Genomic DNA, 24,767 nt, shown 5'->3' with positions numbered 1-24,767 from the left:
TTTGTGTGTACGTAGGCTTATGTGCGATGGTGTGCCCGGCTGACTAGGGTTCAAACCGTCGATACTTCGATTTTCAGCCGTTACCATCTCAGAATCTAGTTCTCGTCTCGCAAAATCTTACGGATCATGATAGAATGCAATAGATTTTAACTAATGTCATAAACAAACTGCGGATCTTTATGCAAAAACAAATTATTGTGCATTGTAATAAACAAGAAATATATATATATTTGGTCCTGTCTTAAATAACATTAACGAGTTATAAATAATGTAATGAAATTATTGAATTCTTGGAGTAATGTCCCTGTTGAAAAAATCCGCAATTTAGTCATAAGTAATAAATATATTATATTTTAACTAATATTATATTATAATAAGTAGTAAATACATTATATTTTAACTAATGTCATAAGTAGTAATTGCACTATCCTTTAACTAATATCATAAGTAGTAATTGCATTATCCTTTAACTAATATCATAAGTAACAATTGCATTATCCTCTACCTATAATATCATAACAAGTAATCAATGAATTATTTTTTACATAAGATCATGAGTATTAAATGAATTTTAATGCATTTAATATCATTTGCAACAGGCTGCCCCGATGAATGTCGCGAAACTTATACCGCGAGACGTACAACCGAGCGCGCCAATCAACGGCGAGCACGCCGCGGGACGCACGGAACGGCACCGCAGCCCGGGGCTTCTCCATGGTCTGGACTGGCCAAATAAGAAATCACGTGCGACACGACTCGGGGGCATTTCGTCCTCCCCTTCCCCCTTTTCTACTCACCATGTATCATCACATCCCACAAGACCTCACCTAATCACTCTACACACGTCAGCCTCCTCCCCCGCACAAGGACGGCAGTCTTTTCACCCCGGAGTTTTCTTTGAAAATTTTTTCCCCAGCTCGACCTAATTACCTCAAATGAACTTTAACCTCATGCAGATAACCCCAAAACTGACCAATCTTCAGAAATACCGGTAAGGGGGCGACTGCTTTCAGGTACGGTTCAATATTCTAACCTCCTAGTACCCCCTAATAAAAAAAAAAACTCGAGAGCATTTTGCCGGGAGTCCGGCAGCAAGGTACTTCTTGCGCGACTCCCAAAAGGCACTGGTGCCACCGCTCCCATCCGAGGCATAGGTTCTCCTATCGGCCCGCGGGTAGCAACAGACCCCGTGCTCACGTGCGCGTTGACAGGGTAAGGTGCACAGCGCCTGCAGTAGGTTCCTCCAGCTGGTCCATCCCGTCCGTAACGAGAGAGAAAGCATAAGCGAAAGGGCGGTGCAGCGAAACACGGTTCTAGTGGGAATCGACAACGAAGTAGCCACTTCGTCGACCCTAGTCGGCACGCATCGGCGCTCTCCCTCCACAGGTGCTTCTGGCGGGAGTTAACCCCTTCCCGTTCTATTTAGCTCGACGAAACTCGGGCCCAAGCGTTACGCCTCAACGCGCGCTAAACAGACCAGACTGATGTTTGTAAAGAGTCGCAATACGAACCGAAATGTAGATGCCCGCGATACCTGTGGTATAGTATCTGACACAAGCATCTATTCGCGAGTTCGACTCGCGATATTCATGTTTGAGCCAAAATCTTCATCGCGAATCTGACTCGCTAAAGTAAGGGAAGTGGTTAATCGGCAGTGTTGGTCCGCGGAGCTTCGCGGGCGAAACGCCGTGGCCTCGGTGCGTCAGAACCCTTGAGATCCGCCAGTGAACTGAGCGATAGGGCGGTACCGACGTGTTCCCTTTTCCCAGGCTAGCCTGGCGAGGGTCTCATCGACGGTCCAATTACAGGTGCATCTGTAGTGCGTAAACCGTCGAGGCAATCGGTACGGGAAAGGCACGGAACCGCTAACGCAAAGGTAACCCGCCCATTTCTGGGCGAAATCAGCTGGGAAAGATCACCTATTACTAAAGATCATTTTGGAAGACATAGTTATCGCTGTCCAACGACCAATAAGCAAACAGAGTGAATTATCCACAGGTACAATAAATAGGAAAAGGAATCTCACATTTTCAACTATAACTTAATTGTTTTACTTAATCATTTATTTAAATTTGTACTTTTTTTATTATGAATTAACTTAACCGTTTACGGTAATTTCAGTTCGATTTTAGTGTCGACTACGTGAGTGTAGCTCAAACATAAACCAACGTGTGTATTAAATTTTTGAAATAACAATGTAACAAACAATTTAACGAACGATGTAATAATCTCATTAATATATTTGTTAATATAATTTCATTTCATCAAACATCCCTTTGTCTACTCGACTTTTATTTTTCGTTTGACAACAAATTTGTAATTATAGGAAAAACGTTAATAAATATGTGCATAGGAGACTGATAATAGACGTTCTTGTAGATTGTTGATAAAAAATCTTAGAAGCAACCTCCAGGTATTAGTTTCCAAAAAAAGTTTTCGTCCAAGGATGTACTTAACCGCACACGGTAAATTGAATTTTTGGTTTCCTGATAAAAAATTCATAAAACCAGCTCCGAATATTAAATTGTATAATAAGCTTCATTTCAAGGATGTATTTAAGCACTTGTACTATGCTCAATTTCGATTTTCCCGTGTCTGAAAAATTAAAAAATATAAACGAAATGGAAGAAGAAATTTCTACGAAAATTGCATAATAATCGTTTTTCTTGTTTCGTGACTAAAGTTCCCAAAGTCAGCTTATAATATTAACACATACTCGTCCGCATAACGAATTCGCAATTGTTAATTTTCTGATGCCATTCTAATGGAAATAAAATAATAATATACGCCCGAAATTGATAACGAAAAAGAAATATGAATTATTTATATAATTAAAGATTCGATAATAATTTACTTTATCTAATAAAAAAGAGAATAATAACTTTGTGTTTCCAGTAATTCGTGTCATTTTTTTCGTGGATTTCACTTTTTCTTAACTTCAGAAAGCAAAAGAAGAAAAAATAAAAAATTTATATATAAATGCTAATTTGTTTTATATCATTTTCCAAAATTTCACTGAAAAATGTATGATTTTTAGCAAGTTATGTTGTTTTTATATAGACCATATCATTTCTACAGATAGTGTGAAAAAATGCCGACATTTTGTGAATGGCGGTGCAAAAAATTACGAACATGTGTTAAGTGATAAATAATAATAATAAAAATAATGACATACTTAATTGCTCGCAGCAAACTCAATTACGACTCCTTCACTGCCGAAAAATTCGTGCATGAATGAAACCGCGCACCAATTTCTCGTATCGTACGATTCCGTAATTTCCGATAAAAAATTCCAAAGTCGGACAGAATCACGTCGATTCATTCAGTCGAATTCGAACGAAACAGGATAATGGACTCATTATCGTACCCTTTTCATACTAACACCTTTCCCCCCGATGGAATTCAGGTCAGCTGATAGAATGGCGCGAGTCCTTTCGTTCTTATCATATACAAGCGACGCAATCGAACACGGGTATTTGAGCATTACCATTTTATGGCTCGTATCGCTCGCGATCAGTGCGTCATTTCTTTCACGGGTTATCGAAACCCGATGGCACCGAACAGCCCAGTCATCTGCAAACGCAGGATCGTTCGGGGAGTTCGCAATAAACACACACCCGGCTAAATACGGTCGCATGATTCGCAGGAATTTCATTCGTCCATGGGAACCTATATTGGCCGAATTTTATTAAGCAAATGTCATTGATCGAATTAAGGTGGCGTAGCATACGCATAAAAACCGGCACATTTAACCCAGATTCCCATCCAGGTTAATTATTTCTCAATAATTAGTATACTTGAACGCTTTGCGCCCGGCCCTTTGTAAAGTGTGTACATATTTCTTTTTACCTCCATTTACCCCGGCTCGCACATAGTAATATCTTTCACTTCGAAATTCACGTTAACCACCGAGCGTTGCTGCTGACGAAATTTTATTTTCTTAATGATTGTAATTTTATATTGTTTTGTTCGAAGTGTATTGGAAAAACAGATGTACTTTGTATTTCCATCATAGATGTATTTAATTTATATTTATAATTATACATTTTTACTTTTATTAATCTATATATATATATATATTTTTTATTGAATTTTTATTAATATTTATATTCATATGTATATGTACATATCAATAGTTATGCACAGTAAGGCACAAAATGAAGTAGATGATTATGTGCAATTTTTGTAACGTTACAGTGGGATTTTATTCTTTTAAAACATCTATTTTTTACAGTACAACGATTGTTTTCAAAAATACCTATTAAGAAATATACATAATGACATTGTAATGTCAGTTACTTTATGCACAATCGTACACCATTTTAATGGAAAGAAAAGGCTAGAAGTTTAATCTTTTGTATACATTTTTAAGCAGCAGGATAAAATAAACATTTTATATTATATAACATAGTGCACATACTGTATATATTTTACATATTGTATATATTGTACATACTGTTCATATTGTATGGTTTGTATATATTAAATGTATACACATTATACATATTGTATATGTAATACATGTCGTACACATCACGTACAATGTATTATTCACCCATTTAATTATTTTAATACGCACACAAAAATATATCGATATTCGGATATTCTTGTAACCTTCGTACCGCTCTTATGCAATTAGAAATTGTGCATTTTCCATGAATAAAGAAATAAAGGAATTTGACACACTTTGTGAAAAGAGAACAAGGTTGTGTTATCTCGGATGGAAAAAAAAACACATTTTGTTTTCGTGTGCGTGCGCGTGTGTATGATGAAATCGGCATCCGAGTCGTCACGAACCAGCAGAAGTCTTTGCAATTCCAATGTTATGCATACCATCTGCATACCACTTGTGACATTCAAAATACAGTATGATTTTCTTGTGACGGCGTGCGCACCTCTCGTGAAACTGGTTTCAGCGTCCCGTACGTAATTAAACTTTACGCGGCGTAATTTTAATACTCGAGATGACACGCTCGTAGCTGGGTAACTACGGCAACAAAAAAAATATCCCCTGTATTTTCCCGAATTTAATTTTTATTATTTGCACAGCGAATCGATTTATGCTTGATAAACATCGGACGATGTGAACACGAGGATTTTATAACGAATTGAATTTTCAGTCGAGGCTCGATACCACTGGGACGCTTATTTTTTATCGGAGATTTTATCGACAAGGTCGACGTTCTTTCTAATTGACTTGCGTAATTCGAGTAGGCTGGAAATTAATATTTTCAAGCAATCGAATGGAAACATATATTCAACCGTGATTTTTATATAACACTAATCCATGATTTTCATTTATGATTTAGACATTTTATTCATGTTAAAAGTTCGACTGGTGTACTCGGTGTAACGAGTGACCATAACATTTAGTTTTTATTTTCTTTTACAGAAAAAGTTTGATTTATACAAGTTTACATTAATTGTTGAAATGATTAACAATAACAAAATTAACGACGCTTTTCTCTAGAACTGAATTTACGTATTTCTTACTAATTTTTATTCGAAGAAGCCCAAAAGGCCAGTATCGCTAATAGTTATTTTTGTGAACATCATGATATTAGTTAAGGATTATGAAACTTTGAAATAATTGTTTGCAGCATTTCACACTGGATTACTTCTGTTTATATTGATTTTAGTTGCAGCGTTTACAAGAAATTATACAAGATAATATTAAAGAGAAAAGTACATTATATTTTAAATATTTTGTTTTATTATACATGTAATTCAGTGATTAGATTATGTAATTCACTCTATATAAGTAAAATATATTACATATAGTATATTGTATATTATATTAATACGTTATGTGTTATACGTTTTACGTTGTATATTGTATGTCCTGTATTATGGTATATACTATTTATTCTATATGTTGCATATTTTATTTAACAATATCTACATTGTTACGTACGGAGATTTTCTCCCGACGTTTTTTCTTTCCTTCTTGAAGGCATACACTAGATAACGTCGGCGGTGAACGAGGTCCTTTCATTCAAAAATAGAATATATAATTCGCCGTATAGGCGCGAGTTCAATAAGGGTCATACATCCCCGATTCTCGGTACCATCCGCGGTGTTATCTGGGTCACGTAGGCCCGGTCCTCACTACCAAATCTTCTAGTTCAGCTGCATATAAAAAGGCTAAGATTTTTCTTCTCATCGGGCAGTTTCAAGTCAAATCGCGACGCGAGACGTAGCAAGATCGAGCCGAGTTCTCCTTCGAGCAATAGTTAACCCCCGCCGACTTGTTGCGAAAACCAGGGAGCGTGTCTTAGGACCATCGCGAATCTTACACTACACTTACGCACTTGTAATAGACTGAAGATGTTAGATTATATTAGTTTTTACTTTCAATTCAGTGTACAAGTTTATTTCATTCCATCTCCCAGTTCGAGTCAGTTGTTGGTAACGATCTCACAAAGATACACCTTTACCGCTCGAGGTGTATCTACTAATATTTCTTTTGAAGTTACGAGGCAAAATTAGAGTCAACCCAAAACCCCATTACCCAATCAGGTGGCGACCCGGTGATGAAATAGGCACCGGCCAGTCCACGAAACCAACCTCCTATCTAGGTGGCGACCCGTTGATGAAATAGGCAACGGCAAGTCCGTGAAACATATCCTACAAGGTGGCGACCCGGTGATGCAATAGGCATCGGCCAGTCCACGCATTCCTTTTCCGCACAAACTCTTTTACCTCCGGCCACGTGTGCAGTGGCCCTCGGCTCGTAACAACATATTAAATAATCTATTATATATTGTATATTGTATATAGTTTATACTCCGTACATTTTATACTAAATCGTAAATTGTAAATTTTGCATTGTATATTATACATATATTGTATGTTGTATTGTGTACATTTTATATTGATTAAAAATGAAGATTATATTAAAAAATACATGCAAAAATATTATAAAATTAACACAGTGTTCGCTCACTTCGAATACACTTTAACTTTATATTATTATAATGTTGTATATCATTGTATTTATATATTACCAATATAGGGAATATGTTGAAATCAGGAACATTGAAGTGTAATATTTGTCAAATTTGGCGTTTCTGACAGCACGCTTTCTCGTTGAAAATAGTTTAAACATATTTCTCTATTTATAAATGAATATTTTCGTGTTTCAAAATATAAAAATTCCTGCGAGGTATATGAAAAATTTTTAATGTCCCTCTTCGATCTTCGTTTAAGTATGTTTCATCGTTTATGTGAAAAAGCCATACATCATTTTATTCTATAAAATCGATCGAATCACTTTGTACTTTGTACGCTCTATAAAATTCAGAAAAATTTCGTATCGCATCTATCATTATTCTTCTTCGTCCAACGCTGTTCGAAAAATAGAAACGCATTTGACAATCTATCAACGAAATCGATTCCTACAACACGTTTCTCCTGATTTTTATTATAAATGCATAAAATACGCAAGTCTAGTTATTACTAGATAACGACAGCAACAATTTTATACGTTTAGCGTCTATGCTAAATTTTTCTAATAAATTTCATATAATTTCTATAAATTGAGCCATTTAATAAAAAACACTCAATCCTGATCTCATTGAGATAATGTACAGTAGCCGACAAAAATGTACGTACACCTTCTAAAATGCAACAGCTATTTTAAAACTGGACTGAACGCCTTGAATTGAATTTAATAATTGTATAATTTGTGTAATTAAAATCGTCGTTAGAGGCTTAGATAAAAAAGTTCAAAATATAAGAGACTCTTTTAATTCGTTTTTCTCAATTCAAGTAATAGCAAATTGAAATAAAAAGACATTTAAGCCGTTGTTTAATAGACAACGACTTAACATTGTCTAATAAACAATGACATATCTTTATAGATAATGAGCTAAGTCTAATAGGATTAGTTCTTCTATCATATAAACAAAAGTTCGTGTCATCTAGTCCAGTTATAAAAACAGTTGTGCGTCAAAAGTTTCGTAAGGTGTACGAACAGTTTTCTGGGCCACCGTGTGTATCGGTAGATAAAGTGTTAGCGATCCAGGGCACCGGATGCGCTAACAACGTTTAGAATCCCGCGGGTCCTAAAAGATCTAGAAGAATGGCGGGTAGCTGGTCCCGGGGACGGTTAACGGGGCAAAGCAAACAGCTTCGTCCATTCGATTCGCGACCGGTCCGTTTAAAAGTTGAAAACATTGAAACGCGACCCGCGGATCGCCCGAACGCACATCGCAAATGCGCCCCGCTGTCTAACCAGAAAAATCCTCCATTGTTCCGGCCGCGTTTGCCTCGGCGATTTGCGGCTCGCCGTCATCAAAAATACACGCTCCACGGAAACATTCGGAAGAACAATTTTGACATTTTAGCGAGCCATTGTGCGTCATTATGACGCGGGTAATCGTGTAGCCGAGTTGTTCCATCGATCGGGGACTCTTGCATTATAGGTTAGTTATAGTTACGTGTCCGCCTCCTCCATTTTTGTTTCGTCTGCATCTCTTTCTTCTAGCATTTCCTTTTTTCTAATGGCAAATCAGTGGTACACGATCGGCTTTGAAAAATTAAATAAAGGTCCACGCAAGTGATTGTAGAACATGCTAATACTTTTTCTATGAGCAGAGAACATTTTATAGTAGCTATATTTACAGTGGTGGGAATAACTGTAGGATCAAAGTTACTTTTACAATGCTAGCGATTGGGCGATGCAGAAGAAAACTTAATAAAATATATTTTTATACGTAGAAATGCAGAGTAGAAATAATAGTAATTATAGATAGTATAAATAATAGAAATAATAGGAATAATTGGGATAATAGGGATAATAGAAATAATAGAAACAACAGAATCAACAAAAACAACACGAAAAGAACAGAAACAACAGAGAAATAACAGAAGAACAGAGAAATAACATAAATAACAGAAGTAATAAGTCATATACTATGAGACCTTAACCTACAAAAAGATGATCATATTTTGAATTATCAATCGAATTCTTTTTCCGTGAAATAATAAGACAATGAATCATGGGGGTTTGTTTCAGCTATATCCCGAAATATTTAAGCCATAAAAAGATTAAAATTGAGCTAGTTGCGATCGAACAAGTAATCCCTTCTGGGAGATTTTATTGCACAGGTTAACATAGTAGGATAACTTTGGCAATTTTTTATTGTGAAATTGTATAACTTATTCACTGTGAGACATTAACCTACGCTTTCATTTATTTACGTTGACATTATATTTTCAAATTTTTAGACGACTAAAAAGTGAAGACAAGAATTGTTATAAATAATTAAATGAATTTATGAAATAAAATTAGTGTTATCTCAAAAATACAAAATTAATGTCATAATGTTTGTGTTGAATCAATACTAATGTCATAATGTGAATATTGTTAAAATTGTTATTTTCTTGTTAATGTATAAATTGATATTTTCATAGAAATATTCTCCAGTCACTTTGTTCACCCGGTATATCTTGAAAACTATAAATTGTGTACGGGAACGTTTTATAGATTCATATTTAGCGATAAAAAATAAGTTAAAATGGCTAAATAGTTATCGAAGCGCAAAATAAGTTAATTATTACAAAAAAATGGACGGTTTTAAACAAGCATAAGTTTTGTCATATTTTTTTAATGTACTGCAATTTGCAGAATGTAATGTAACAGTTTATCCATCAGAGACATAAATATACAGTGGAGCAAAAAGTATTCCGATTAATGGTTAAACACTCTGCGTTTCAATAACCATTTAGCAATTGTTATTAATTTTTGCTCGTCAAATGTGAATAAAAAAATGTTTTTCTCCACCATTTTTCGTTCTCGCGTCATATTGTATGAACGAGGTAATTCGATAGCTTTAAATGTTTCACTTATTATTAAAAATATGAAAAACTATAATTTTACAACTAATAAGAAAAGAATAATAATATTAACACTACAATACAAGTTTTATAAATTATTAAAAGATACAATATAATTTTACAAATTAACAAGAAGATAATGTTATTATAACATGTTATTACAACAATAATATTATTATAGTATTAACATTATAACATTGGTTTCATAAATTATTAAAAAATATAACGTTCCAAACTAATAAGAAAATAATGATATTATTTGAATAGCATTAACAGTACAATATTAGTTTTATAATATTGACCTAAATTATTATAGATTATTATAAATTAGTTGTAATAATTAACGAATTGCAATCTTTAAGCATTGATCAGGTGGCTTTCTGCCGAACTCAGAATGAATGGTACTCTGTTGTAGTAAAAAAAGGGCGATACAAAGCGATATTCGATCGGAGAACTCGAACACCTCTTCCCTTTATTGCCGCAGCTAAATGTGACTCGTTCGCAGCCCGCGCAAGTGGATTATGACACTTTAGTCGGACAAGTAGAACGCGGTCTGTATTCAGTCAGGCGAGTAGAATGAGGTCCATCTCTGCCGGCGGCGTGATAAATCGAATGTTACTAATTTACGATTGAATTAATCCGCGGCGAAACGGAATTCTAAAATTAAACTTATCACAACTGTCAAGTACTAAAATAAACTAATAATAGTATAAAATAATACAGCGACAAGTATCTACGATGTCTTTAAGCGTTGCTTTGCACACACATAAATGTTTATAATGTTATAAACGTATACAACGCTATAAATCGTTGCATTTCGAAGAATCCATAGAATTTTTTGGCGCGGAAAAATTCGCGTAGCGTTTATTTGTTAACCCACAAAAAAATTCCTTAAAAATAAACATTGTTAGTTCTCTTCGTGTGTATTATATTTGTCACATGGCTGACTTTTTTAATGAGCACTTTTATTTATGTTTTGTCCGCGTTCATAAATTTTTACACGTTGGAGATGTTACACAAGGAAATAGATTGTTATAATTTTCGCAAATTTTTCATTCCGACCCTGCGAAATGTTTTACTATGGGACTTTCACATACGATTTACTTTATGATTCAATAATGTTCTCAAATTTCTAGACGATTATACAGACAAAAATATGATTGTTATAAACAATTAACTGAATTCTTGAAAGTAGATACTCAAAGAGATGATTCTATTTCAAGATATCGATGGGATTTTTTTTTACGAAATTACGAAACTATTTTTCATGGGAGTTCAGCGTAAATTTTCGTTAATGTTTCAGTTATTGTTACAAATTTTTGCATTACAAAAAGAGTTAAAAGTGAGCTTATTACGAATGATTAAGAAAATCAGTCAACGTGACTTATTGCATAGGAAAATAGACTATTGTAACTTTAACAATTGTTTATTTTTAAACCCGCGAACTTCTTTACTATGGGACTTTAAACTACGATTTACTTTGTGTTTCAATAATATTCTGAAATTTGTAGACGATTATACAGCCAAAACATAGATTGTTGTAAACAGTTAAGAGAATTTTTGAAAGTAGGTACCTAAAAGGGATGATTTTATTTCGAACTATCCATGGGTTTTTTTTACGAAATTGTAAAACTATTTTTCATGTAATCTCAGTGTAAATTTTCATTAATGTTTCAGCTGTATCAACAAATTTCTCCACTACAAATAAGATAAAATCGAAAAAATCTCGAGTCATCGCTAAACTCGCTTGCGCAGTGAATTAATAATAAAACTATGTTTTCGATCGGATCAAATAGGGTGTATATATTCGCTTTTCGAAATATCCGGTCGTTGGTACAATAGAGACACAATGATTCGCGTAAATCGACGTTCTGGCGAATCGAAAAGAAAATGGTTGGACAAAGCGATTTTATTTCGCCGGACGAGCGGCGCACGCGAACGGCAAAGGTGGCGATTTAATTAACAAATTTGCAGGACGAAATTAAATACTTCAAACGTCCTATCGAATGTCCATTTCCAATATAGAGTACCTGTGTCTGTACACACATGAACATACACACACAGCACCGCACGCAGATTGATTTTTAAATCACTCAGTTTTTGTATCGATATTGCTATGACCCAGTTCGCCATTCTAGCTACGCGAAACCATATCTATATAATTCTTGCTCTCCGAAGCTTGCAATAACTATCGCGTGTTAATTACAAAATAATTGTAAGCTGAAACCCATGAAACATTCACCTAAAAAAATAGTTTAATACCTTTTTGTGTTTCCTAACATAGGCGGTACGCTATACGTACCTAGATTTTATCTAGTAGGATAAAACGATAGGAAAGAATAGTATTTTAAATTTTATGAAGTCATTGAAAAAAGGAGACTCTGATGTACGAATTTATAGCAATATGGTTCCCATATATTATTTTCTAAACTTTGGAGAGGTAGTTGAATTAAAAATATTTAAAAACTTTTCTCAAGGTAAACGTATTCATAGCTTTCAAATTGATTCCTAATTATAAGGCATATTTAAAAAATAAGGTAAATAATATGAGCAAACCATATGCGGGTTTCTCTTTAAAATGGGCTCAGCGACATTGTTATTCGATTGTTTTTAACGGAGTCAGAATAAGTTGAAAGCGGTAAACTTCATACAGAAATTCAAATGTAACATTTTCGTCAAAAACTATCCCCACTTTGGAGACCGTTTTTTATTATAGAGAAGGTTTTAAAAAAAAAATTTATTTACGGTACATAGAAATAGGAACTATGCTCTTTGAAATAAGAAAAATTAAGCCATAATTCGTTATTTCTACACAAAGTATCATTAGATTAAATCTGCAAAAACTTCGTAAAAGATTTCAAATCCAAAATTTACACAAATAACTATTTTTACTTTGCGCCTCGTTTACTGTTACAAAAGAGCACTATAAAAATTTGTAATAAACAAACGTTCAAAATAGCGACTTCACTCTTTAAATTGAGTTAAAGTTGACCGTAATCCGATGTTCCGCCAGAAAGTTTCAACAAGTACTATCCTTCAAAACTTCGTAATGAAGTTCAAATTTCAAATTTTCATTGATTACTATTTTCCTATATCTGTTCGATTTATATTGCAAATAATCCTTGAATAAAATATTATTTATAGATGTTTAAAATAAGAAATGTGCCCCCTTTTTGCCGTGAATAGTTCATTAATTATGATCCATCGTCAAATTCTATTTAAAATTAATCAATGTTATACCTAAACTACTACAATTTCTGAGCGAAGAAACATTTAATCAATTTGGAACTGCTAGGCAGTTTTCTGTTCGGTACAGTCCAACGTACAAGTTCGATTTCAGCACACTCGAATTTCTTGAAACCGAACGAATAAACATCTGCAATTATTAATATGTCGCAGGATCTGATTTTATAGACCGTAGAATTATTTAGGAGCCTGACTCATGTCACGTGCATGTGCAGTTTACATTCCGGAACGTTAATATTCATCATCATTATAATCGAGTGCGAAATAGAACTTGTCACACTACGTGGAAGTGGTGTATACTTACGGAGTAATCAGCTTCAGCGAATTACTTGGCTTTCTATGTGTATAGCAAATGAGCGGGTGTTACACGGAGCACGCGAAATTTCCAGCTTATGGATACAATGTTACGGACTGGTTTAGTCAATTCTGAAACACGTCGGCGAAATGACTTACATATCATCACGATGCACGGAATAAATTCTTCGACGAAGATAATTCCTCGAAAATTATAATGAAGTCGAGTGGAAGTATCAAGTTGCAAATATTTTACTTTGAAACTGTTCAGACTGATTATTATCTAAATAAGAACAATATCACTACCATTAAAAGTTGTTTGGTAACAACAAAACTTCTTTATACATTTCAATGCTATTTTCTACTTATAACAGCTACCATTAAGTGATGCTGTAATTATTAACAGTTCCATTTAATATAAATTTTCAAATAAAATGTTCATGAGACGAACAAGTTTCAAAAATCGTTATTTGTTAATTATAGCAAGAATTCTAGAAACATGATATTTACTAGTTATAACAGCCATCGTAAAACGGTCCCTAGATTGTTTAAAGTCACTGTTAATTACAAGATTTATTAAATTATCGATGTATTTTGAAAATTATTGTTGTATTTGACTACATCTTTTGCAAAGCGATTCCTAAATTGTTCAAATTTGTATTTGGTTAGATATTATTAAATTTTGTATATTAATTAAATCGAGAACATACTTTATAGTACTAGTTACAACAAAATAAACATATATATTTTTATATAGCTATATATTATATTTTATATTATACATAAAATTATATATTTTATTTTATATTATATATAACATTATAGATTTGATTTATATATTATATGTTTTATATATTTTCGCTAGAATTAATCCATTAATCGCAGCAAAAATTCTGGGAATAATTCGGTGACACTTGGTACTCGTGACATGTTTCACAAAGTGAACCCTAAATTGCTAAACTGAGATGACATCAGGTGCATCTACCGAGCATTTCCATGGCCACGTACAGAACGCGAGAGCGTCGACGGAAATGAACCTGCACGGAAGGGGGGGGGGGCGGCAAAACTGAGACAAAAATTCCTGGGGAGAGATTTGTTCCTCTTCGAGACAGCATTGTTCTTCTAGCCGCGCTTAATAAGCACCGCAATACACGCGCTGTAAACAGATGTTCGTTCCCTCGTACCGCGTAAGCTGCTGAATGAAATGCAGTGCATCTACCAGTATCCTCTATCAGTGTAAGTCAACTGAGAGACGAAATTGTCGGATAAAGAAATATTCTGTCGTAAAGAACTTATTCGTGGAAAACCGAGAGTAGGCTATTCTATAAATTGCCCGAACTTTGTGCAATCATTTCTCGTATAGCCGCGATTGAAATAATTTGTTTACGGGGAGCTATTAATTGATCCGATTTTAGGATGTTTCGAGTTTTGCATTAACCTGTTATCCAACGCAATTTAAAAATTATTATTATTATTGGTCCACCGAAAGAGACATGCATTTCTCGCGTCCCATCTGCCTGATGGCAACTCTCGACGTGAAAAACGCATTCAACTCGCTGAGGTGGAAGAACGCTCTTGAGGCTCTGCAGCGGGACTTTAAGATCCTCCGTATCCTGGTCGACTACCTGAAGGACCGCTCACTAATCTATCAGACGAGGGATAGCGCGAGCAGACGAACACTGTCGGCAGGAGCGGCGCAGGGATCCATACTGGGACCGGATCTCTGGAATATCACGTAGGACGGGATCCTTAGGATGGACATGCCGGAGAACGCCCTCCTCGTGGGCTATGCGGACGACGTGGCGGTTGTGATGGTGGCACGAGATACAGAAGGATCGCGGAGGACCTCAGAGAAAGCGGCTGCGGTGACGACTGGCTCTTGCAGATTAACGGGAAACATCGGCGGTCCGCGTCCCTGCAAACGGAGACTGTTGCTTCGCGCTGTAGAAACCATAAACCATCGAAAAATATCGGAGACGCCTGGCTGGAGTTCACTGAAGCAGCAGTAATGGTCGCAGCAAGGCTTATACCAATAAATCTGCAAGCCAGGGAGCGAAGAAACGTTTCTCATCTGCGAGCCTCAGTAGGGAAGGCTATAGCCTTGAAAGAGGCCAGAGCGCTCACAATGCAGACATGGCAGGAACGATGAGAACTCGACCCCGAGGAAGATGGACCACCCGCCTGATAAAGAACTTAGTCGAGTGGACGGGAGGAGGTAGATTCCTGCCTCACCCAATTTTTGACAGGGTACGGCCTGTTCCGGGCCTATCTGCACAAACGGAGGAAAGTCGTGGCATCGGACTGTGTCACCTGCGCTGCGCCAGTCGACGATGCCTACCGCACTTTCTTCGCATGTGAGACGTGAAGGCACGAGAAAGAAGATCTCGAAGAAGCATGCGGATCGGTTATGCCTGACAACATTGTCGACGTGATGCTGCATAGACGAGGCGGGTGGGTCAGGGACGCAACATTTGTTAAAACATGTGCTTAATGTGCTTCGCGATATAAAAAGGGCACTAAAGTAATAGCCTTTTAAATTGAAAAATGCGAAATTTGAAGAAGGGCTATAAAGTCATAATTCCGTTGCAGGACGGAACATTACTATTACTTTCTCCTGCACAGCGAACTGTACAGGACTCGGGATGGCCCGACGTGGTTCGCCGACACGTTGGGAACCGCTGCCATTTGGATTGCGGACCCATCCAGATTCCGGGTCCAGGGGCACGGTGCAGGCACCGAATATGTCTGGGTAAGGGGAGAGGGCAATGCGTTGTTGAGCGTGTACCTCTCCCCCAACGACTGCATTGCGGAATTCCGCAACAAGATTGGGGCCCTCGAGGATACCATCCAAGAGTTGCAGGGGGAATGCCCATACCGGATACCAAAGGGAGGCACGTTGTCGAGATGGCGGACCATCTGAATCTGGTGATCCTCAACAAGGGGTCGTCTACGATCTTCTGAAGGTTTGGCTACCAGGAGACCATCGTGGACGTCACAATGTCCTCGGAGGATGTCGCCTTCCGTGTGGAAGATTGGAGGGTCAGCGAAAACTACCCGGGGAGCGATTACCACTACGTGACTTTCCGAATAACCGGGAATCATCGATGGAGCCGCCGTCTACTCTCCTCCAGAGGATGAAATATCAAGACGCTGGATCAGCAGAAGATCCAGGAGGCCCTTCAATATGGATTGCAGAACATGCCGCAACCATTAGAAGAGTCCATCTTCCTGCTATCGGTGAAACGGCTCGTTGGCGCAACTATGGACACCATTCAAAAGGCGTGCGAGGCGTCGATGAGCCGAGAGAAGCCACGCAGTGCAAGGAGAGCTGCATACTGATGGTCGAGTGACATCGCCAACATGCGGAGGAATTGCCTGCGTCTGCGGCGGAGATCCAAGCGCGCCGGCCACACTCCCGACGATGATGTCCTCCGGCAAGCCTACAGGGGCCAAGGGTCGGGAGTTGCGCCACAAGATCCGGACGAACGAACGGCGCTGCTGGGGGAATCTCCGCGAAGAGGTCAACCGGGATCCGTGGGGTCTGGGCTACAGGATCCTGCGCCGCAAGATCGGTGCGCAGAACGACCCCGCGATTCTGCCAGCGGACGAGGTATCGGCACTCGTGTACGCCCTCTTCCGAGTGCATCCAAGCTGAGGTTGTGAAGCTAGCAGTCCAGCTGTCTCCGCAGCCGATGCTGGACACGGTCGACGCTTGTTTGAGTTCCGGACTGTGACCGACCCGATGGAAGGCCCAACGCCTGGCCCTGATTAACAAGGGCAAAGGACAGCAACTCCCCTTTCGAAGTAATGTGATGAACGGTTCCGGGAAGGGGTTCAAAGTCGCGAGAGAAGGGGTGCGGTTTTTTAGTGGGTAAGAAGCCCGCATAACCCGGGGAATACGGCCCACCCCGGGTATCTTGAAGACTTTTCCCCTTTCCCCCCCCCCCCCCCCCCCCAACAAAAAATTATTATTATCATCATTATTATTTATTTTCAAATTTTTTAAATGTTGACCGTCCTATTTTTGAAATAGATGAAGTACCTTAGATATAAAAAACCGAATATTATAAATTTTAATACATATTTGTGTCCTAAAATAAGGACCTTGATGAGCCCAGGATTAAAATTAATATGTAAAAATTTATTGTAAGAAGAGTTGGAAACATTAAGTAACAGAAATATGAAGGTGCCAGTAAACCGTTTCTTTAATGGCAATTGTTGACAAATAGTTATAAGTAATATTAATTATTAGAAGTGGTAATTATAAATGTATTTCAATCCATAGCTTCACATTACAGTAGTTGATGTTTATCTTCCACAAGGTGTCTCAAAAGTTACTCAGGATTCAAATGTTGAAACAGACGCGTTATTTAGTATAAAAGAAGCATATAGACACAAAAGGAAAACAGCGAGAAATTAATTGTTATCGCGTATGCTACACTTTATATCAAACACCTGTCGCTCGAAAACATTTTATATGGTATCAAACTGGCAGCATAAACTTTTTTTTTTGGAGAATCTCGGCTTTTGGTATCGTCTTGGCTCGTTCATTTTGCATCGCCTACGATCTTTTCCGATTAACATCGTTGTAAACTATCCATTTTTCGTTGCCAGTAATTAGTCGTTTCAGAAGTGACCGAATTTCGTTGCGTTTCAGAAGCGAATCGCAGATGCAAATGCGTTCAGTCAAACTTTCCTTAAGCTGATTCATAAATTCATAAATCGAGTTTCTTGACACAGTGAAGCTGTTTTAATCTCTTTTGAATCCACGTATGCGATACGTTGAGCTTCTCTGCAATCTCACGTATTGTGCTATGACGTTCTGAATCGTTAATGGCCTTGATATATGTCTCATCAACTTCAATTGGACGGCCAGATCGCTGCACATTTTTCAGTGAAAAATCACCAGAATGAAACTTGGCAAACCAATTCTGACACTGTTTTTCCTTCAAGGATTCGTTTCCATATTTAAACTGAGATAAAAACGAAACTAAATAACTAATTGATACAATATTTTTACTATCTTAAAGGAGGAAGTCCAAACAACAAAAATACAATATAGGTTAAGAGCTTTGAACACGTTAACAAAACAAAAGAATATACTATGAGTATTTATTAACAAAATCTGCAATCATTTAGTTGCCAACCGACTAAGGGTAGTTAACCAATTTTTACAATCGTAAAAACGACGTATATGCAAGTAGATGAAATAAAACTGTACGGGAATGTGAAAAATGCACCGTGGACGATCAAAATAGAGGCGACTTGTTTTGGAGCATATTGGGATTTCTTAAAATAGACGCAACGTTTCCACATAGTCTAGGGTCTTTAACTTTCACTAATCTTCTCGAAATTCGCGTGCATAAGAATTATATATTCTTGATCTAATCGAATCTCGGTAATGATGCCAGCCCGTGAAACACGTTAAAAAAAAACAAAACATTGTTCTAAGACAATCTATTAATAAAATCTGCAATCACTTACTTTCCCAAACCAATACAACTAACATACTTGCTAGTAAATTTGCTATTACATAAAATCTCGAAAAAAGAAGAAATAAAACGCTCCTCCCTGCTAACTCTTTTATCCAAACCTGTAACAAAGATTTATCTCGACCAATAGAAAAATTAGAAAAGACCTTATTTCGATCACTGTGCAGTAAACTAAGCTCTTTAACATTGAAGAGAATTATTTGGTCCGGTTTTGAGAAAGGTCGAATATTTTTCGCCAGGGATTGTAATATAAAACTAACGGAACGCGAATGCCAGGCTGAATGCATTTTCGGCTCGCTCTATCCGGGCAGTAATTAGCGAAATTCCGAAAAACCAAGCGGATTATTGCTGCTCTAGGCAGCCGGTGGTATTTCAAGAAAAAAGTACAGCGATGTTGGGAGGAAACGTAGCGGACAAGCATCAGGAACAACCAATCTGGGGGAAATTGCACCCTTGACCTGGCCATGTTAATTCGCGTATCCCCTTCCGTTCCGTTCTGTTCCGTTCCGTTCCGCCGAAGTATATAGGTGAGTAGGTGAGTTTCGGTTGATGGGGCTAGTTGTTCGAATACGCGGGTACACGCTCGTGCCGGCGCCATTATTTCATAAAAAGGCGAAGCAGATGTCGTGCGGAAGTAACGAAACACGCGAGCTTCGCCGAGTGTCGATCGATCGAGCACGCGAACCACGAAAAATCCTCGATCTCGTCCCGCCGACCGGCTATCGATAAAGTAAACACGCCGCGTACGGTAAGTGTATCAATTACTGTGCCCATTAAACCGACGTCCGGAGTTTCCGACAGATTAAACAGCTTCTTTCTACCTACAGCGCATTTTTTAAAACATTTCAATTACAGGCTGACGTCTTTTATATACGAATTTTATCATAAGTGATGAATTTTTTACACGGTGCGCCAAAAGCCAATTGAAGTAAATTGTTCCTTTGCAAAAATGTTCTTCGAAGAATCGTTAAACATTTATTAACGAAAAACGTTGGCCAATGAGAGGCGAGATCGGCTGGCGGTAACAGATCGAGCTAACGGCTGGTCGAAGCCCAGTTGCGCTCATTGACTAGGTCGTTTCGCGCTAAACGAGCTCGTCTCTCATTGGTTATAGTTCATTTTTGTCAATATCTTGTAAATAAACGTGCCGATTGCATTTTTGCAAAGCTGAAAGTTGCTTTAAACGACCTCAAGAATCTTTCATTTTCTAATTGCAAGTCACTTTTGTGGCACACTGTATAGAGTGTCTTATATAAATTGAGATTGCAAAGAATTTCGTAGGCACGTGAGTTAACAAAATAGCAAGCTATAACAATAATGTAAAAGCGTGAAATATTCCCTACTAAATTATTTAGTATTATTTATTCTACATGCTGGGTGTTTCTTAATTCATGGTTCTTTGTTCAGGTAAATTCTATAGTGAATTTTATAGTAAATTCTATAGTATATTCTATAGTAAATTTTATAGTAGAGTAAAATGTTGTTCACGTATGATCTGTTGCAACTTTGTAAAAAAAATCAACTGACTTCTTTTCAAAGCGCGATTACTCTGTCTTTGATAATAACAAGTTTTGCAATGGCAAATGGGCACTATAGTGCTTACTTTGGATATTACAACTTTGTAAAAGTGTAAACTTTATGTAAACTTCGTTTAGAATAAGTAATCGTTTTTTGACAACTTTGCAACTCAAGTTTCTCCATGCAATTCAAAAACTTGAATTCATTATAATAAAATATAAAAGGAACGATAAAGAAGCATTGTTGCTAAAACCATTCTACAGAATTTAACCATTCTACTTTGCGTTAACCAAAGTTCTAATTCGCGTCTTTCTAATCCTAACAAGGTCTAATCCTAGCAAAGACAAAAGATGGTTCTTCTTCTCTCAAAAATCTCACAAAAATGTTTTCAAGCTATGAAATCAATACATCTTCAAAAAACTAAAACATTTTGATTTGTTGCAACTCCATGAAAGAAAAAAATCCATTTTTATAAACAATAAAACGAATTGTTGGAGGGACACTGATCGAAACGAACCAAGAACGATCTTCGAGACGCAGACTGAAATTAGTATTAGAAGTTTCGCTATTTATTCCGTGTTCACCGTAACACGGCAATCATTATAAGTTATAGAAAGTAATTTAAAACTGTCCAAGAAACGGGAAGGATAATTTCTAGCGACACATAAAATGTAATACTCGTGGTAGCGGTATCGAGAACGCATTAGTCATGGTACACACTCTGAATAAATAATCGAAAGCTTCCCGCGGCGGCGCCGATCCAAGGAAATATTTGTAAACAACGAAAAGGAAATGACTCGATGATCGCGAAATATTATTTATAAAATCCGAAGACGTTACTTACGACGAATATCATTCACAGAGTTTAAAAATATTAATTTAAACAAATGTTCCCCATAATATATAAAATAAAAAAATGTGCCTTGAAGGTAAGATTTATTAATCGAACGGGAATATTAATTGTCACGAATTTAAAACGAATGATAATCGTAACAAATGTTACACGCGATGTTTCGCGTTTCAATATTTCAATATTAATTGAAACGAACGCAATCTGCAAAATTAACGAACTAAAAGTGCGTATTGCCAAAAAATGAGAAATATTGGAAGAATACCTTCGAAGACGATATTAATATTCGAAATAGGAGAACAGAAATCGACGGTAATTGAAAGTCACTTTTAGGCGAAATCATAAATATTATCAGAAAGTGGTTCGATTTGATATCGAGTGTTTCGAAGCGTTCCACTTAATGGATTGATTCCATTATGTATCCTCCTGTCGTCGAAAAAAAAACGCAATTATGTATTCCTGCCGAGTAGAAGAGACTTGGTCCTCTCGAGATGCGATACAAAACAATTCGATTATTTGCAGAGGATGTATAATTGAAGTCAACAACGAAGACGGTGTAGAAGCTTTTTCTTATGGCGGCGTGGTAATTTAATGTTAGAAATATCTTTTAGAGCTTATTATCGCAATATACATATTCGAATGTGTACACATAATGAATATAAATATAGTAACAATAATAATAATAATAAAAATAAATACAATAATAATAACAATGGAAACAGTAATGACAATAATAATATATAAAGATAAATAAAATGATAATAACAATTTTGAAAATAAATATACTAATAGTTTATATAATAGTATTTAATTGTAATAGTAGTTTAAGTATTAACTATGTAAAAAATATAGCACTAAAAGTGATGAAAGGAATTTTGTCAAAGTTTTCAACAATTTGACAATAATAAATTCTTAAACCAAAAAGTTGTTCAATTTTTTCCATGAAAGAATCTTTATAATTTCAATAATTGTAAACTAAAAAATGTAAAACCGGCCATATTAATGAATGGAGCAGATACAATCTTATCACAGTATAATTCAATAAATTATTAAGCTCTTGCATTCGTAGAATTTTTTCAGTTTACTATTAACAACTGGTGAAAAGTTACCTTTATGAATTCAGTATAACCGAATACTTGAATAATGTGAAAAAGGTGAATGTTATGATAATGCGTGTCAAAAACATTGCGTGTGAAAGTCAGAATGTAACAAAATTTATTTAACTATCTGACTACAGATAATTCATCTAAATTTTCATATGTTTCATTAAATTGTATAAGAAAACGCGTGAAGCAGGAATACCATAAGAAGTATGTTCTATAAAGATCGATAAATAAAGTTATAAAGGATCCTGAACGTACTCAGTTGTATCTTTGTTAAAATGTTGAAATGTTGAGAGATTGTTCATTGTAAATACAAAATGCTATAAGAACTTCTATGAATTCATACGATCTGTTGCATTTTCAAACTCGACGCATGCCACAAACGAATAGAGATCCGCAGGCTTATTTGCGTCTCCCGAGGGAGGACAACCGATTGCAAAGGGTTAAGCAATAATATTGCAACTGTGATTTTATGTACTTTGGATTTATGTACTTTATAGCGCGCCCCTTTGAATGCAACAAGCGGAGTTTCCATACTCTTCAATGAGGGTTGTTTTGTGTACCTGCGGGTGACCCAGTACATGCGGGCGGTTACTGTGCCCTAATCGAACGTTTGTAAACGCACTGGCATAGGCGACGATCGCCTTTGCTTATTGAAAAATATAACAATTTTTTAAAACTCGGGAAACTTGCGACTTATCTTCAATTTTGATTAAAGAACGAATGAGTGAGATCTAAAGTACAATGTGTCTCAAAACGATTCGTACAGGTACGTATTTAAAGCAAAAATAATGTAAACGCATTTAAATCATTATTATCTTGAAGAAAGTGCATATTTTGTCAGAGAATAATTTTTATAGCATCTATAATAATAACGTAAAATAGCCTAATCGTTAAGTACCTAATAGCTGCGTCACCCTCAGTCTTTTATTACTATAATTTGTTTAAACACATTTAAATGATTGTTAACTTGGAAAAGTATATATCGTTCTACTCAGGAGACTTTATAATTGTAAAGTGATAAAGTAATTAGAAATTTGAAAAACGTAAAACAATGTCGTTAAAAATTTGATCGAATCTATGATACATCTGACCTTAGCAATGCCTAACGAGCTTCGAAAATTGTTTAAATACATTTAAATGATTACAATATTAAAAAAGTATACACCATTGTATTCAGAGAACTTTATAGAATCATTTTATGTAAGAAATATTTTCATAGTGTTCATAGTCCAAACACGAAAAACTTTAATCGCTGAACGTTCGCACGGTGCCTCATGTGCTTTGAAAATTGTTTAAACAAATTTAAATAATTACGATCTTTAACAAATATATATCGTCATATTCAGGAGAATCTACTGTTTAAAACAGTATATACCATTGTAGTCGGCATAATCTGTAGATTCATTCTACGTGAATAAAATCCACGCAGGTGTTACGGTAACAGAGGAAAAAATTGGCAAAGCGTAATCTAAGGCTCGAATCATCGAAGTTTAAAGTGAAAGAAATTTTCAATTGTACTCACCATTGCGCCATGTAATGAGTGCTAATGATGAAAACAGGCGACGATGTGCGATTAGTTTCGGTGCCGTTCAGGCCGAGTTCTGTCCCGTTCAGCTCCATCCCGCACCGGTGGAAGTTGCGCGGTGGCAGCAACTTTACAGAGTCACTGACACCTTCCCCCTTAATATTCAATCATCTTCCGAGCATTCTGAAAACAATGCAACGACGCGTCGTTATAATCAGGCGTTATGCGGCCAAACATATTTAGCGGAACGCCGTTCACATGATTCCGCCGTGGAGCAAGCAGTTCGCATAACTAGGTCGTCCGTATACATTCACCTAATTCTCCCCTCTTCCCGCCTGATTGTTGCAAATGAAGCGGCGGTTTCGGAATTTTCAAGTTAAACTTCGATCCGCGAGAATTCGGGAAATTTTCTGCAAAAGTTTATTCGTCTCAACGACGTTTAACAATGTTTTCTTTCAATAAGAAAATTGAAAAATTGTCCGGTCATTGGTTCGGTCGCCTCGTGTCAACCGATGTCGCCTCTCATTTATCACTGTTTTTCGCTAATAACTCATTTACAAATGTATACATCAGAAATATTAAAAAAAAAACTATGATACTTCAGGTATCGCTTTGACAATTCTTTAATCATATTTTCGTGTACATAATACAATATAGAACTATATTATTATGCTTATTAGACGGCTCGGACCACAACGATCAAATTCAAATTGCGCGATGATCACCCTTAAATGACGGAACGTCCAAATAAATGGCCAATCAACTTCGAATATCTCGAAAATTCGTCTCATCATGCAATCATATTTGTAGCAAACTAAATTGTCCGTATTTTCATCATCGTGTCCAATTAAGTGTAGACAATCGCAGAATTATATTCCAAGAACAAACAGTCGGCG

At 36.4% G+C, this 24,767-nt stretch overlaps 1 protein-coding gene across 1 annotated transcript in view; it reads right to left on the bottom strand.

The window, feature by feature from the left end:
• Window positions 1–23,966, bottom strand: part of Machr-b (muscarinic acetylcholine receptor) — a 68,847-nt gene extending 44,881 nt beyond the window's left edge. Inside the window, exon 1 of the mRNA XM_078185511.1 lies at window positions 23,869–23,966. Within this exon, the coding sequence (XP_078041637.1) occupies window positions 23,869–23,966 (98 nt within the window). The remainder of the gene's footprint in view (window positions 1–23,868) is intronic.
• Window positions 23,967–24,767: the final 801 nt, after the last annotated feature.

The sequence above is a fragment of the Augochlora pura genome, chromosome 7 (genome assembly GCF_028453695.1).
Source record: "Augochlora pura isolate Apur16 chromosome 7, APUR_v2.2.1, whole genome shotgun sequence".
Taxonomy (NCBI): domain Eukaryota; kingdom Metazoa; phylum Arthropoda; class Insecta; order Hymenoptera; family Halictidae; genus Augochlora; species Augochlora pura.
The sequence above is the reverse complement of the archived record's forward strand: the minus strand, read 5'-3'. Positions and strand labels throughout refer to the sequence as shown.